Raw genomic sequence first — 17,194 nt, forward strand, 5'->3', positions numbered from 1 at the left:
GTTGCTTCGGGGAACTGTTTCCAATGTGACTTATTTTGTACCTGCAGAAGCCTGGTTGAAGGTCTGACCAGGGTACATGTCACCATGGGCTGAAAAGAGGTAGAGAGAATTAAGGTAAATGAGGGAGTAGTAAGTTAGTTGCATCAGTTGAGGATTTGACAGTTGGAGGGATACCAGTCTGATTTTATTAATTAAGGCCTTTGAGAATTCTTCTAAAAAGTAGTGATTTTATTTGGGGCCAGATTTGAATTGGATAGTTCGGAGTGGGCGCAGATGAAATTCACTTTGAAATATCAATAGCTCATTAGCCTCCCCTATCCGCTTCAGTGAATCTGTCGGGCAAGGAAAGGCTTTGTCCTGATGCTTGCTCTACTGCAGGAGAATTGCACTGGCTCCAGTCCACGCTGTCACGTACAATGGTCTGGAGTCTCTGGAGACTTAACATGACTTCTTCCCTCTGCACACTTCCTTTGCTCTACGCTTCCCACAATCCATCTCTGTGTTTGTGTCTCTCTTTATATATATAAAAAAAATTCAGGAGATATCCTCAGATTTCTGATAGAAGCAAACCCTTTCAGCAAAGATTAAAAAAAATATTTATCGTTCAGCTTTTTGTTAAGAAATAAGTCTGTATCTTTCCCTCATATTATAGCCCACGGACTGCCAGACACACGGAAAATTACGGAAGGCCATCATGAAGAACTAATCTAAAGCATAACAGTAAGATTTTTTTTCGATTATAAGCAGAGAAAGTGCATATATATTTATGCTACATGTTAAAGTCACTAAAAATATTCCCAACTGGAGTAAGCAGGGAGAGAGAACAGACTTGAGTTAATTAAAATGTTTTGAATTCTGCCTGCAGGGAGATAAATGCTACCTCATTAAATATTTTAAAATATATATTCTCTACAGGCGTTTCATTGGAAACACGTCAGACTGCAAATGTTGGGAGGGAAATGTTGCTCGCTGCCTCAGTCTGTATAGCCTAGAGCAGAGGAATGACCTTCGTTGCAGTCCTGCTTCATGTTGGGAGTATTGAGCTGTTCTGTGCCATTTTGAGAAATTCCAGCGTTTATTTTCTCTTGGAGATTCACAGCTTCTCATTAAGAATCAAAAACTGGAAGAAGTAGCAGCACTTCAGAAACTTCTGGATGATTTAAACAATATATATATATATATAAAACATCAGCTTCTAAGTTGCTTGGGGGGGGTAAATTTCTGCGCCCAAGTAAAATTGGATGACTGCCGTCTGATTGTAAGTACCGCTGATTTGTGCCATATGCTTTTCTGACTGTTTTTAATATATAAAAAAAATATGCACGGAGTCGAGGAACTTGCTCCATGTTGCAGGACTAGTCACGTTATTTGTAACGGTGTGGTTTCTGTAAGGGCGTAGGCAAATCAGCAATGTTGGAAATCCGAATGCTGTTCAAAAATATACAGAACAGCATTTCAGGTGGGATCCTTCATCTCATTTCCAGTCTATATTAAACGAATGCCCCCTCCCACATTCGTCAAGACGATTCTCCCCAGGGGTCGGGTCCTTCGGCAGCCCCTCGGAGCCTCACCTCAAGTGCCCATTCATCGTTAATGCGCGCAATTCGACTGTGGAAGGCATCGCTGCCAACCTCCACCTTCCTGGTTTACACACTCTTTCTAAACGGAATTTTGGCTAAAGATCAAAAGCTGCAACCGCGTTCAGCCTTAAACCTCCCGAGATCAGGGTGGAAGCCAATTGTTTTGCTTTTTTTCTGATTCAGTTCAAACCCGGGATTTGCTGGTGTGAATAGCTCAGGTTGCACGCCGTTTTTAACGCGCGATCAGCCGCCGGGAATGTTTATCCAACATTTTTTGTTTTTATATACATTTCGGAAGATAATCAGGAGCTTTTCGGTCAACAGCGCATTAACAGATTTAGTTTTAGTCAAATCACTTTTTTTAAAAAAAAAGTCTCAGCACCTGCCGTGCACAGCGTAACTCCCAAGAAAATTATTGTTATCCCATGGCTAAATAAATAGTTAATAGCGAAATGCAAGTCAACAGTCGGAAAGTTGTTTCTAATGAGCCTTTTTTGCTGCAATAATACTTAATTTGCAAACTTCAGTTCTCTTGAAGATATTTTTGGCCTCTCTTTTTGCATCCAAACACGAAATTGACTTCCAGCAAAGAGGGGGAGGTGGGAACGGGGTGGGGGGTTTGTAGTAAACACGTAAGAGGACTGGAGCTTGTTGCTGTTGGACAAAAGCTGGTATTTCCTGTCCCATCCTTGAACTTAGTGACACACATGACTGTAATTAAATAACAAAGAGGGTTTGGCTATGCAGGTCTACTTGATACTAACAGTGACCAGAGGCTTGAGAACAGTAATGAAAGAGTGTTGTTCTGATAGATGGAAGAATGGAAACATTCTTGTTGATGTGATAATTGGCTGAAGTCAAGGATGGCTCTGTAATTTAAGTGTTATGTCTGGGTTTCAAGCTGTAATTACCTTAAACATATCTGTCTGAAATGCTGCTGGAGCTGACAGTTATAGCAGAGTCAAAAGCTTTAATTATAAGTTTGAACGAGGTAAGAATGCTGATGCCGAACTCTAAATTATGCCTGATCTGTGATGAGTTGGCTGATTTTAGCCAAAACAGAGATTATTGCATTACAGTTTGCTTCGGTGCCCCTTGGGTTAGGGAGAGGGAAAGCAGCCAGGCTTGCACCACACTGTAAAGCAGAAAGTAATCCCGGCTGGAAAATGCATGTTGAGTGGATTTTAGACGAGAAGTGGGGTCAGGTTTGGTTGTACAAAAAAGAAATGCTTCAGATGCTGGAAACCTGAAATAAAAACAGAAACATGCTCAGCAGGTTAGTCAGCATCTGTGCAGGGAGAAAGAGAGATATGCCATAACTTCTGAGCTCCGTGGTGGTGTATCTGGTGGTGTCGGGGGTGGGGGGGGGGCGGGGGGGGGCGGCGAGAGGAGGTGTGGTACCCCGAAGATGTGCTGGGGAAACACCCCCATCCCACCTGGAAGTTCCCAGGTAAGGATTGCATGGCAATTGCCCGGGAAGTTCAAACTTCCTTTGGGCAATTGCCCTGCACTGGGAGCCATCTGTAAATGCAATTTAAAGCGCAAATTTCAGATGGTTCCGCCTGTCATACAGCAATAGTTACACAGAACAAGTTAGAAGAATTAAGACCGCCTCTAGCTTCAGGTTAAATATAGTACTGACACGCCCCTAACCCCCATGGGACACCCCACTAACCCCCCAACACCCCACGGACACCCCAACCTCATGACCTCAAACAGAATTCCTCCCCACCCCCCCACACAAAACCCCTGAGCCTCTACGGGACTCCCCCCCCGCCCCACCCCCGACCCACCTGGCATCACCCCCACTCTCCCATTACCACACCCCAACTATCCCCCGGCTTCCCATGTGACCCACTACCCCCTCCACCAGATCTGACCCGACACCCCACCCCAGTACTGACCTGACATCCTCGTCCCCCCCAATCCTGCCCACTTATCTTATACACTTACCTTTTCCCTGGCTTGTCAAACAGCTGGACCTTTAAAATTATCTGGTGTACAGCAGCTAGTGCTATAAAAAAGGGGGGTCATGGCTTGCTTACCTTTGACTGAGCTGCCATTGACTGCCGGCCTCGGGAACCCACTGCACTACGCTGAGCTTGCCTGGCCTAAGTCGGCAGGTCAGACGAGATAGCAGCAGCTGGGTTGCAAGGTAAGTATTTATAGGCGGAGTGGCAATCCAACTCAAAGTTATAGGCCACTGTTTCAGGCTGATGACCCTTCACTGAGTTCTGATGATCAACCTGAAACATTAACTCTTTATCTCTCCATAGATGCTATCTGGCCAACTGAGTATTTCCAGCATTTTCTGTTTTTATTTCAGGTTTGGCTGTGATGCCTGCACAGCACAAATAGACATAGGGATTCTTCAGTCCTGAAGAATGACCATTTATGCAAAGTACTGGAAGACAATGTACAACAACACCTCAAAAGAGTTAGTATTTAAGGAAAGGGGTGAATGGTAGACTTCCATACTTCATGTTCATCTGAGACTAAAATAATAGAAGCAAATGTGCGAAGGCTATGGCATAGTGGTGTTGTCACTGGACTGGTATTCCAGAGACCCAGGGTAATGGTAGGTACCATGGTAGGTAGTGAAATTTGAATTCATTAAAAGTCTGATGATAACCATGAAATGATTGTTGTAAAAACCCATCTGACTCAGGGAAGGAAATCTGATGTCCTTACCTGGTCTGGCCTACATGTGACTCTAGACCCATAGCAATGTGGTTGATTCTTAAATACTTTCTGAGCAAGGGCAATTAGGGATGAGCAATAAATGCTGGCCTAGTCAGAGATGCCCACATTCCAGAATGAATAAAAGTTACAGTTGTTTGGAATCTGTTGATGGTTAATATTTATTTGCTTAACAGAAAGAAGTGATTCCCTTATTGCAATCAATCTTTTTTGGTATATAATTGGTTTCATTATACCCACTGTGCTGACACAGCTCGAAAAGCAGAAAACTATGGAAGCTGGAAATATTGAAATAAAAAATAAGTACAGCTTATTTACGACTGCCAGAAATAAAACTATCAGGTGCAGCTGCTAGACTATCTTTGGATATTTACAGCCACTCCCTAGACTCTCACAGTTATATCAAATCCACCCTTACAGGGATCAAAATATAATCATAAATTCATAATGAAACAAAGGAACAACTCAATACTTGCTCTCTTATTGCTCACTTTCTCACTGTAATTACTCTCATTGAAGTGCTTCTTTCTCTGTGCTCTCTTTGTCTGTTCACCTACTCTTCTCATTGCTATCTCCTCACGGTTTTGTATGCCTACATGTCATTTTGCCTCTCTGGTTGCCATTGCTCTTATGTCTGTTTTGTGTTTTTGTTTATTTATATTTGCTTTTCTATCTGCTTCTCCCTTATTCCTCTGTTTCTGTTTCCCCACCTGTGTTTCTCTTTGGTTGGCTGATGTTTCATTCGTTCCTTGTACTTGACTTCCTAGTGTGCTCAGTCTTCAAACATATTTCTCTTCACCTTAAGACTAAAGTGAAAAAGTATTTTCTAAAAAAAAAATTTTAAACCATCAGGTGGTCTGGGTATTGCCCACATAAACAGCTGCAAAGATTTTCCCCAGGTATTTTACTGCTTTTCAGCATGTGTCCTGTGCAGTATTTCTAAACACCTCTTAAGGTTACAGAGAAGAATGTATAAAGTGCATTATAGCACTAAAAGGGCATTTTTCCCTCTTCTGCCCTCCTGAAGACATTGACTAATACAAATGGTTCCACATTGGCAGTGGCCTTTCAAGTTATCACTTTTCACAAATGGGATTAGATGGTACATGCCAGCTGGCCAAGCTCAATCCTATCCTCAATCAATATTCACAAAGATATTTTCTATGGCAGATCAGTAGATAGTTTTCAGAATGAGGAACCCTGTCTGATTCTTTCCTTCCCTAAATGTGGGACACTTAAGGTCAATTGGAGCACTGCCATTACCTCCCTGGCTGAGAACTGCTAGCTCAGCACAGATCAGTGCATACATCTGGTGTAGTTTTTTTTTAACTCTCTCTTTACTTTTTAGGGTAATCCGAGATAGAGGTGCTTAAATCCTTAGAAGTACAACTGAAAGCTCAGGAAGGTCAAAGTCTTCTGCTTTGGGAGACTAAAGTGTTAATCCTCCATTGATATCCTTGATGTTCTTCTAGGCTGTGTCCTGGACTGTCTAAAAATGGCTACTTTTATACCCTTATCACTAGTGCAAAAACAAGCTGCCCACTCTCTCTTTGCCATGGTTCAAACAACTGATTCTACAGAAACAGCATCTGATTTGTCCAACAGGTTCGAGGTGCTCTCACCCTGTATGGACGAGAGTGGGGACTGGAGGATGCATGAGCAAACTGACCATGGCATCAAAGTACAGGAAGCCATTCAAGCGAGGGGAGCTGCCAGTGGTAGTAGGGGGTAGTATAGTGAGGGGGACAGACACAGATCTCTGCAGCTGAGAACAAGAGTCCAGAAGGCTGTGTTGTCTGCCCGGTGCCAGGGTTCGGGACATCTGCTCTGGACTGGAGGGGAGCTTGCAGTTGGAGGGGAAGGATCCAGTGGTCGTGCTTCACATAGATACCAACGACATAGGTACCAGGATGGAGGTTCTGCTTAGAGAGTATGAGCAGCTAGGGGCTAAATTAAAAAGCAGAACCTCAAAGGTAATAATCTCCAGATTACTGCCTGAGCCATGAGAAAATTGGTGTAGGGTAAATCAAATAAAAGAGTTAAATGCATGTCTCAAAGATTGGTTTGGGAGAAATGCGTTTTGTTTCCTGGGGCACTGGCATCAATATTGGGGAAAGTGGGAGCTCTACTTTGGAATGGTCTTCGCCTCAACCATGCTGGGACCAGCATTCTGGTGAGACATATAGCCAGGGCAACAGAGAAGGTTTTACACTAAATAGTGGGGGTGAGGGAAGATGTGATCAACTAAAGAGAGAGGAGAAGGTAAGAGAGGAGGATAGCAATAAAGGAAATGGTTATCAGGTTGTGGCAGGAAGGGGCAGAACAGACAAATATAGCATCAGCAGCTAAGGCTTGAGATTGCAAAAATAATAAGAGAGAATTAATTGCACTCTGTCTGAATACACGCAGCATTCACAACAAGGTGGATGAATTTCTGACACAAATAGAAATAAACAGATATGACCTAACTGCCATTACAGAGATGTAGCTGCAGGGTGACCAAGATTGGGAACTGAAATTTGAGAGTATTCAGCATTTAGGAAGGATAGGAAAAAAGGAAAAGGTGGAAATGTGATTGAGAGGATGCAGAGAGGCTTCAAGGGCATTTACACAGGCTGAGTGGGCAAGAACATGGCAGATGGAATATAATGTGGAAAAATGTGAAGTTATCCACTTTGGTAGGGAAAACAGAAATTCAGAGTATTCCTTAAATGGGGAGAGATTGGGAAGTGTTGATGTCGAAAGGGACCTCGGTGTCCTTGTTCACAAGTTACTGAAAGCTAACATGCAGGTGCAGCAAGGAATTAGAAAAGCAAATGTTATGTTCGCCTTTATTGCAAGGGGGTTTGAATGCAACAGTAAGGCAGTCTTGCTGCAGTTGTATAAAGCCTTGGTGAGACCACACCTGGAGTACTGTGTACAGTTTTTGTTTCCTTACCTAAGGAAGGATATACTAGCCATAGAGGGAGTGCAACAAAGGTTTACCAGACTGGTCCCTGGGATGGCTGGAATGTCCTATGAGGAGATATTGAGGAGATTAGGCTTGTCTCCTCTAGAGTTTAGAAGAATGAGAGGTGACCTCATTGAAGTGTACAAAATTAGTACAGGCTCGAAAAGGTAGACTGAGGAAGGATGTTTTCCCTAGTTGGGGTGTCCAGAATCAGGGGACACAGTCTCAGAATAAGACGTAAGCCATTTAGTACCAAGATGAGGAGGAATTTCTCCAGTGAGAGGGTGATAAATCTTTGGAATTCTTTACTCCAGAGGGCTGTGGAGGCTCAGTCTTTGAGTATTTTCAAAGCTGGGATCAATAGCTTTCTAGATTCCAATGACATCAAGGGATATGGTGATAGTGTGGGAAGATGGCTTTAAGGTAGAAGATCAGCCATGATTATTGAATGGTGGCGCAGGCTCAAGGGGCCAAATGGCCTGACACTGATCCTATATTCCTACGTTCCTTTGATTATGGCAGATTCACAATCTTTCAAGGCTTCTCATAACAACTGTCTTATCTTTAAACTCGCCTCATGTTTCCACAAAAGCACACTGTCTCAGCCTGCTAAACAATTTAAAATACCTTTTGAACTCAGTCAATCTTCCCAGCGTACTTTCTAATCACTAACAGCCCTGTGTTCTATCCTTTGTTGTTAATGTTTTAACCAAATTCTGCTCTTTAAGTAATCCAGGGTTTATAGCCCATCCTTTTAATGTCCTATAAAAGTCTCAAATCCTTCACAAGGACTACGTGGTCTGTGTGGCTCAGTTTCTCACAAACGTTCTTTATACTGACACACAAATAAGGCAGATTAAGGGTTTGGAAGCATAACATGCAAACTGGCTAGACTGGACTAGTTTGAGAATAAGATAATGAGCTGTTCAGCTGCCCTGTTCACCAAAGTGTTACTTTAAAGAAAAGAACAGACAGTTTACTGTTTTCTACGAGCAACAAAATTAAAACTCTCCCTACCATGCATTTATGGTAAAAGGTAACTTAATAAATGTGTGCTTTACCTTGGGTAATGCTCAGATGCCATTTTTCAGTCTTTGCTGTGGCACTTACAGAATTTAGAAATATCAGTGTTGGGAAATCACTTTTTTCATCCAGTATCTGCATTTTGCACTCTCAGATCAAGAATAGCATGTAATAGCAAGAATAGAGTAATGGGGCTGAATTTACAAACGCGTGATGCAAAACTGTAGGCAGTGCTGCAGCAAATTCCTAAAACACAAGGCTGGCAGGCGAGGTTTCCTGCCTGTAGTGTGTGTTCATAATATCAACCCTAAAAGTTCGCGACCCTGTCCCCCGTCAGTTTGCCTTAAAATGTAGCCAAAGATGAAAAGCCGTTGCTATTTCAGGGTTATGTTGCCTCTACTCTCACCAACAATCCCAGATTTGTGTTGTGGGCTCACTCTCAGGACTACTTGACTAAAATCATCCAAGCTCATTTATCAGGGGAGGAAGTAGTCATTCCATCCATCTGGGATGATTTTGAATTTGGGTTCCAAAGGTGAAAGAAGACATTGGAACCAGCTGGTTCAGTGTTCTAGTAACATTTTAAATATTTTTTGATGCATTTTGAATAATAAACATGTTTCTATTTACAATGCTACTCAGTAGAGTCCTGTATTTTTTTTCATTCATGGGATGTGGGCTTTGCTGGCTGGGCCAGCATTTATCGCAGATCCCTAGTTGCCCTTGAGAAAGTGGTGGTGAGCTGCCTTCATGAACCGCTGCAGTCTATGTGGTGTAGGTACACCCACAGTGCTGTTAGGGAGGGAGTTCCAGGATCTTGGCTCAGTGATAGTGAAGGAACGGCGATATATTTCCAAGTTAGGATTTGAGTGGCTTGGAGGGGAACTTCCAGGTGGTGGTTTTCCCATGTGACTGCTTCCTTTGTCCTTCTGGGTGGTAGTGGTCGTGGGTTTGGAAGATGCTGCCTAAGGAGGCTTGGTGAGTTGCTGTAGTGCATCTTGTAGATGGTCCACACTGCTTACTGTGCGTTGGTGGTGGAGAGAGTGAATGTGTTTGGGGTGTCAATCTAGCAGGCTGTTTTGTCCTGAGTGGTGTCAACCTTCTTGAGTGTTATTGAAGCTGCATTCTTCTTGGCAAATGGAGAGTATTCCATCACTCTCCTGACTTGTGCCTTGTAGATGGTGGACAGGCTTTGGGGAGTCAGGAGGTGAGTGACTCACCGCAGGATTCCTAGCCTCTGACCTGCTCTTGTAGCCACAGTATTTTTATGGCTAGTCCAGTTCATTTCTGGTCAATGGCAATCCCCACTATGTTGCTAGGAGGAGATTCAGTGATGGTAATGCTATTGAATGTCAAGGGGTGATGGTTAGATTCTCTGTTGTTGGAGATGGTCATTGCCTGGCACTAGTGTCGGGTGTCACTTGGCGGCCCAAGCCTGGATATTGTCCAGGTCTTGCTGCATTTGTACATGGACTGCTTCAGTTTCTGAAGAATTGTGAATGGTGCTGAATATTGTGCAATCATCAGCAAACCTCCCCACTTCTGACCTTATTATGGAAGGAAGGTCACTGGTAAAGCAGCTGAAGATGGATAGGCCAAGGGCACTACTCTGAGGAACCCCTGCCGTGATGTCCTGGAACTGAGATGATTTCTGTATATTATCAATGTGAAAGCTTTTCCTAACTAAAACTTAGGGAGGAAAATGGAAAACAATGAAAAAATGTAGGTCCTGATTGACAAACACTGCATTTATATAGTGCCTTTATAATAAAACATCCCAAAACACTTCACAGAGCTGTTCTAAAGCAAAATTTGACACCAAATCACAGAAGCTGTTGTAATTGCAGATAACCAAAAGCTTGGCCAAAGAGATAAGCTTTAAGGAGTGGACTTAAGGAGTGAAGTGATGTAGAGAGACAGAGAGGTTTAGTGAAGGAATTCCAGAGCTGAATGCACAGCTATCAATCATGGAGAAATAAAATTGGGGAAAGCTGGAACTAAAGGAGCACAGAAATGCCAGAGGGCTAAGGGACTGGAGACGATTGCAGAGGTAGGGAGGGGCAAGGCCATGGATGACCTTGAAAACAAGGATGATAATTTTATAGTTGAGGTGTTGCTTGACCTGGAGCCAGTAGGTCAGCAAGCACAGGGTGATGGGTGAATGGGACTTGGTGCAATTAAGGACATGGGCAGCAGAGCTTTCGATGACCCCAACTTTACGGAGGGCAGAATGTAGAGTGCCAGCCATTAAGTACTTTGGCATAATCAGATCTAACGTTAACAAAGGGGATGAGGGTTTCACCAGAAGATGAGCTGAGGCCAGGCTGGTCAGGCCAAAAACAGTAACCACAATAACAGCAAAGACAGGTATCAGAATCTTCCAAGCTAGAGGGAATTCGGACTGCTTAAAAATAGTCAAGACTATTTGGATCGTGGCAGAAAACATATCCTTATGTTTTTCAGAAACAGAGCTCAGGCGAGGATATCGCATCAGGGGTTTTTACAAAAATATAATTTTAGACCTGTAATTATTTTTGAAATAGCAGTGACTGTAAAATTGACACTATACCTTATAGTGCGATGACAGTATTTATATGTGAGGATTAAATTCATTCGTTTCACTTATATTTCTCTCTTTCATCTCTGGCCTCTATAAACATTGGCCAGGATTTTCCGGCCCCACTGTGGCAGGACCCACTTCAGGGGGTGCAGGGGGCCAGCCAAACATCCATTGAGTTTTGGTGGGATGGAACGATCCCGGTGGTGGGCGAGGCTGGAAAATCCCACCCATTATCTGGAATCTCTCCCAGGTGGTTGCTCCAGACAGCCCCTCCCATTTCCCCATCCTTTTTTCTCTACTCCTCTGTCAAGCCGCATCCCTGAACCCATGAAAGTGTCTGAATGACTTTATTTCAGGCCACAGCGTGCCAAACGGTGCTAAAGGGGTTGCAGTTCTCAGGACTTTGGAAACATCACTAAGTATTACAAAACTGTATTCCTGACTGTTGCTTCCCTGTATCTAAGTTTTGATTATCCCTTAATAAACCTGCAGTCTTTACTTCAGAATCATTAACATTTCCATGTGGGCCTCATGCATCAATTCTACTTGGAAACAGCTAACAGCATATATCACATCCTTAATTTCCTGAATTGATCCCATTATTTTTGCCATCATCTGTAATCCCACATTAAACTACTCGCTTCCAATCCCCCTGTATATTCATTATTTCCTATATACGGTAGTTCCAATAAAATTGGAGGAATAGTAGTACTGCACTGATTTAATACTGAGAGAGGGTAATGTGATATGAAAAGGAAATAAATTTTGGAGGGGTGGGAATTTGATACGATGAACAGTCTGGAGAGTGAACACAGTTAAATGGGGACTTCTTTGAAGTGTCTATTGCATAAAATGTTATCAGAGTAAAATCAGATAGGACCAAAGGCCATTGGCTGGATTTAATGGGGGTATTGCCTGCTGGCCTCTTTTGGAGAAGGTCCACCAAATTAAGTGCCACTCAGGGATGTGACTGGACAGCAGTGGGCATTCCTCCGAATCAAGGACCAGGGGCGGGGTGATGGAAGTCCTGCCCTATCACCCAGGCCACAGCTGAGTGATAGAGGGGATCTGTGGGGTGGGGAGGGGGAAGGGGTCACGCAGGGTGACCAACTGTCATGGATTTGCTGGGGTTGTCTCGGAATTTGGCTTCCTGTCCCGTGTCACATGCGTCCTGGGCTTCCCAGGATGTCATTTGTCCCAGATTCCTCTGGACAGCAACTGAGGAGACTGTTGCTCAATTAAAATAAAGCCTAATTTCATCTCTATATGAGCCTTTGATCAACATCTTATCTCACTTATTTAACAAGCATGAAGAAGATGTTCACTTGAAGGAAACTGACACCCTGAACTCTGAGTGAAAAGGACAATTCACAGATCTAAGTGGGAGTGGGAGTTCTAGCAGGCCCGAGGGTGAAGGGGTTTCTGGGCAGGCCCACGCGGATGTTGGGGAGAGGGGCTCCTGAACGAGTGGAAGGAAGGGGTTTTGGGGAGAAGGGATTCTGTCCGGGGAAGGGAACTGGGCAGAGGTCTGTGCCTGTGTGTTGGTCTTGGTTGTGGTATGTATGTGTGTGTATTTGTGTCTGGGTTAATTCCAGCAGCGATGAGATGAGGCACGTAAGTGGGCATTAATTGTCTCTTTAATGGACTCAATTGGCAGTGGGGAAGGGCATCCTAGGGCCTTCTGCCACAGACTTAATCAGGGTTGACGCATGAAGGCTGTGGAGTCCCCACCTGCCACCGTCCCACCTGATAAATGCCCTCTCCCACCACCAAATGCGCCCCAGGGTAGGGCATTAAATTCCTCACCTCATATGCAAATTGGTTAGAAGTAAATTAAGATAGATATTAAGAAAACATTTTTACTCAAAGAGAAGTAAAGTATTTGAAATAATTTACCAAATGAGGTAAATTAAGTAAAAGTAGCGGGGTTATTCCAAGTACAATTAGAGGATAACGTTTCTGCTTGCATGCCTCCATACAGAATCCCATGCATTGGGTTTACATGAGGAATTGCACGTGTGCATAGTCCACAATACTCTGTCCATTAATTTTAAATATATATATCTATACTGGCAGATCTCTCACGACATTGCCCAAGGGCTCGTGGTCTAGCATTGAAAGCATCATGAAGTTCAACTGGTAAATTTTCAGCTAAATAATAGGCAAATCAGGGTAATTGTAGCTGACTGTAAACTACAGAGATAGTTTACCAAGATTGCTGGATTTTATGTTTTCTCATAAAGATTTTTTTGTACTTGTATCTAAATTTAACACTCTGATGCATGATGCCTGGTGCAAAACTTTTATTATACGCTAGTGAACCTCCTCTGCTGTTACCCCTGGTACTTTGACTAATATATAAGCACAGCAGCAATATACTACACAATGCATCGTCTATTATTTTACCAATATGATGAAACTTTCAGGCCACTACTATTTAACAAAAGATATTTCTGTTTCTATTCATCTATTATCTGATATAATTTAACATTTAGTACCAATAGATTACCATGTTAAAGTAAGGAAAAAAACTGTATTCTTTTGTTTTTTCAGCAGGGTATGTTGCAACCAATCGTCAACAGTCAAAAAAGGTGTTATTTATGAATTAAATACATTATATTAATCATGTCTTCGGTCAGTTATCCAAACTGGGTCACTTTTGATGATGATTATGGCTTCCAGTCACCGAAACAGTCCTTCACCCCAAATAATGGGCTTAAGCCCAATGGCTTGGTGCTGAACCTGTCTTCTCAATGGGATACATCCAGGAGAACTGACTCTGGAAGTAGCACACCACTTTCTTCACCATTCGCAAGCTTTCCTTGCACCTCATCATCTAGACTTCAGACCCCGATTACACCAAGCCCATCTAGGGATAACTACTTTAAGATAGAGGATCTGTCACAAACTGATGAGTTTAGGCCACACAATAATGAGAATGGATACACTAACCCATTTTGGAATCAGCAATGTATTTCAAAGAATGGTGTTTCTTACCGTGAACAGGAAAGTAACCAGACCAGTAACACCTCAGCCACTAATGCCGCAAACACTTTTTTTCATGGTAACCATCCTCCCATTCAAATGAGAGAACACCATAAAAGTGAGAGTAATTCTCCTCTAATTGTTCTTTGCCAAAAACTTGAAAAGATGCAAGCAGAGGACTTCCAACCTTCAGAGACATCTTCAGAAAGCAAACAGCTTAATGCTCAAATGTCTTCATCTATTGTTAGGAATCTCTTCAGAATTGAATGCAAAAATGGTTGGCCTTTAATGATGAGGATTCCTGAGAAGAAGAACATGATGTCGTCTCGTCAATGGGGCCCAATCTACCTGAACCTCCTGGCTGGTGGAATTTTACAACTATATTATGAGCAAGGCCTTGAGAAACCTTTTAAAGAATTTCAGTTGCAACCTTACTGCAGACTCTCAGAACCCAAGCTGGAGAGCTACAAGGAATCGGGAAAGATCCACACGGTGAAGATTGAACACGTGTCATACACAGAAAAACGCAAATACCACCCAAAGACTGAAGTCTTACATGAAGCGGAAATTGAGCAGGTCTTAAAGTTTGGAACAACTGACTACAGGGATTTCACAGACTTCACTGCTGCTGTTGAAGAGGAGCTTATGAAACTACCCCTCCTTACACAGCGCAGAAAGAACTATGATGAGCAAGAAATGATGCTTGAAATTACAGATCACTTCTGGGGAAAATTTACAAGAGAAGGAAAATTATTTGAAGCTTCTGTGATGACCCACATTTATTGCCTGTGCTTCATTAATGGCAGTGTTGAATGTTTTTTGACTCTTAATGATTTACAGCTTCAAAGAAGAGACCGTGGTTACTTGAAAAATGACATGGATAGCACATGGATTCAGATCTGTGACTACCGTGTTCATAAGTGTGTGAAAGAAAATGAGTTTGAGAAATCGAGAGTCATTAAATTCATGCCTCCTGATGCCTGTAGATTGGAACTGATGCGCTTCAAAACCGTCTGTGATAATCCTGAGCTTCCCTTTTTGTTAAAGGGTCTGGTCACAGTTCAAGGAGCCTACACAGAATTACAGGCATTTCTAGTCATGTCTTCTGCCTTTTCCAATCTTCAAAACACACCGCCTTCCAAGCATTGTGAAAACGTGATGATCCGGTTTCCTGTTCCCACAGCTTGGTTCAAAATATTTCGCACTGTAAATCTCTTCAGACAGAAATCCTTGAAGGCCAAAATGAATCGGAATGCTCGACTTGGCTCTGTTAGCACCACAGGTGCTGAGCCAGTAATGCAAGTCACCATTGGCACAGCTAAGTATGAGCACGCTTACAGGGCAATTGTCTGGAGGATTGGTAGTCTACCTGACAAGAATGCAGGTATATGCCATCGTATAATTGCAGTACAGTTAGAATATAGAAATTGGGTCACCTGGGGTGCGGGTGGGGGGGCGGTGGGTGGTGGTGGGGGTGGGGGGGGGTGGGGGGGGGGGCACGGGGGAGGAGGGGTGTTTAAGTGGGTCTGCTCTTGCTACCGGAGAGACCTACAGAGTGCCCAATCAGGAGGGTGTCCCCTTCATCGAGCCAGCAAGGAGGCTGCCAGGGTGTGAAAGAATAGAAATAACCTTATTTTCCCCGGGGTTAACAGCCAGTCTCACAACTCATCTGATCAGCTACTGGGCTGATCCAGGGCGAGTCACTTCCCTTAAGGGAGGGAGGAATAATTAAAAAAACATCTCAGCTTGGCTGCACCTCATAAATTCTCCCTTCATTCAGAGTGGCATGGCCAGGAGCACATTTACTTGTCTTCCCATTCAGCTGGAAATAATTAAATAAATCAGTGAACATCTCAGAAAAAAATCAAGGAAATGAAAATCCACCACTAGTTTAATTAAAAACTGAATCCACCAAACATGTGGAGATTAATAAAACATTGCTTGATAAATTTACCCTTTGAAAATTGAAATAACAGCATTGACTGGCGCAGACTCGATGGGCTGAAGGGCCCTTTTTTTGTGCGGTAGACCTCTATGACTCTAAGTAATACTTCACATAGTGGTTAGATTTTTATACATTGTTATTTTAATATTGTGTCTTTTTGATATTTCAGTAATGTTAATATGTAACAGCTTTATTACTTATTGCCCATAATGAATATCATTAAGTTTAGTCTGCGCTTAAAAACAATTGCTACGAAGATTTAGTTGTGCTCAACTTATTGCTCCTCACCCATCTGTGAAATAATACTCCTTTTTATCTTGCAGCATCTGACCATCCACACTGTTTTTCTTGCAAACTTGAGCTGGGTTCAGACCAAGAAATACCCTCAGAGTGGAAGCCATTCATCGCTGTGGAGTTTGAGGTGCCTGACACATCAGCTTCCAAAGTGAAAGTGAAATCATTTGGGACAGAAAGTGATATCCAGCCAGAGAAGCACATACACCCAAAGGCTCGATACCATTACCAGGTCATTTTAATACACTCATCTTGCTTGCAAGAGATTCTGTTTTGTAGTAAATAGTCAGGATATTCTTGTAAAAGGGGATTGAAAAGTGTATTTGGGCCTGCTAACTATTTCACTGTAAAGTAACTTGAAAGGATTTGCAGGATTTTGGTCAGACTGGAACTTTCTATTTCTTAACCCAGTTTGTGACGCCAGTAGCAGGTTGGCTGTTCAATCTGAAAACCTACTGCTGGGTCCTGAGGTGTTTTCAGCATCCCAACCTTTTTTCTAAATTCTTTTGTTGCCCTGTTCTCTTCCCAGGCTTCTCTGTTTCATCATTGAGCCACTCACTGCAGAGGGATGAGGGAATGTGACTCGCACACAATTTATTTTGTTATGGGTCTCCTGCTCTAAATCTCAGAACTGCCCTTGATGTTCCCCAACTTTTCATATGTGGTTGCACAGCTGTTATATGTGTTTTGATGTTCCTAAACAATTTCTAGGCTCCCCCACCCAGGTTCTCCTCTTCCTGTCCATTTGTTATCATCTTGTGTTCACAGTGCTCAGGACTTATTGAAACAATGATGTTTAGAATAGAGAAGGATGCCATTTGGCCTATTGCACCTTTGCTAGCTCTCTGAAAGTGTCTAAGCCAATATAAATTCCGCTTCTGCTTGTAATTTACTGGCTTATTTCTTTCTTTACTGGCAATTGTTGCAAACTAACCAATATTTTCTTTGTAATACTCAAGTCCCACTCTAGCACAAAATCATGCTGTCACTCCAGTGTAGTACTGAGGGAGTTCTGCACTGTTGGAGGTGCCATCTTTTGGATGAGACATTAAACTGAGGCCCCATCTGCCTGCTGTATGCTGTGGATGTAAAAGATTCCATGGCAATATTTTGATCCTGGTGTCTTGGCCAATATTTATCCCTCAATAAAGATCACA

The 17,194-nt window shown here is 42.8% G+C and overlaps 1 protein-coding gene across 1 annotated transcript in view; it reads left to right on the top strand.

Annotated features, from left to right (window-relative positions):
* The first annotated feature begins 492 nt into the window (after positions 1-492).
* Positions 493-17,194, top strand: part of LOC121290193 (stonin-1) — a 117,865-nt gene continuing 101,163 nt past the window's right edge. Inside the window, exons 1-4 of the mRNA XM_041210457.1 lie at positions 493-720; positions 916-1,258; positions 13,367-15,182; positions 16,067-16,269. Of these exons, the coding sequence (XP_041066391.1) occupies positions 13,439-15,182; positions 16,067-16,269 (1,947 nt within the window). The 5' untranslated portion in view covers positions 493-720; positions 916-1,258; positions 13,367-13,438. The remainder of the gene's footprint in view (positions 721-915; positions 1,259-13,366; positions 15,183-16,066; positions 16,270-17,194) is intronic.

Source organism: Carcharodon carcharias, chromosome 2 (genome assembly GCF_017639515.1).
Source record: "Carcharodon carcharias isolate sCarCar2 chromosome 2, sCarCar2.pri, whole genome shotgun sequence".
Lineage (NCBI taxonomy): Eukaryota > Metazoa > Chordata > Chondrichthyes > Lamniformes > Lamnidae > Carcharodon > Carcharodon carcharias.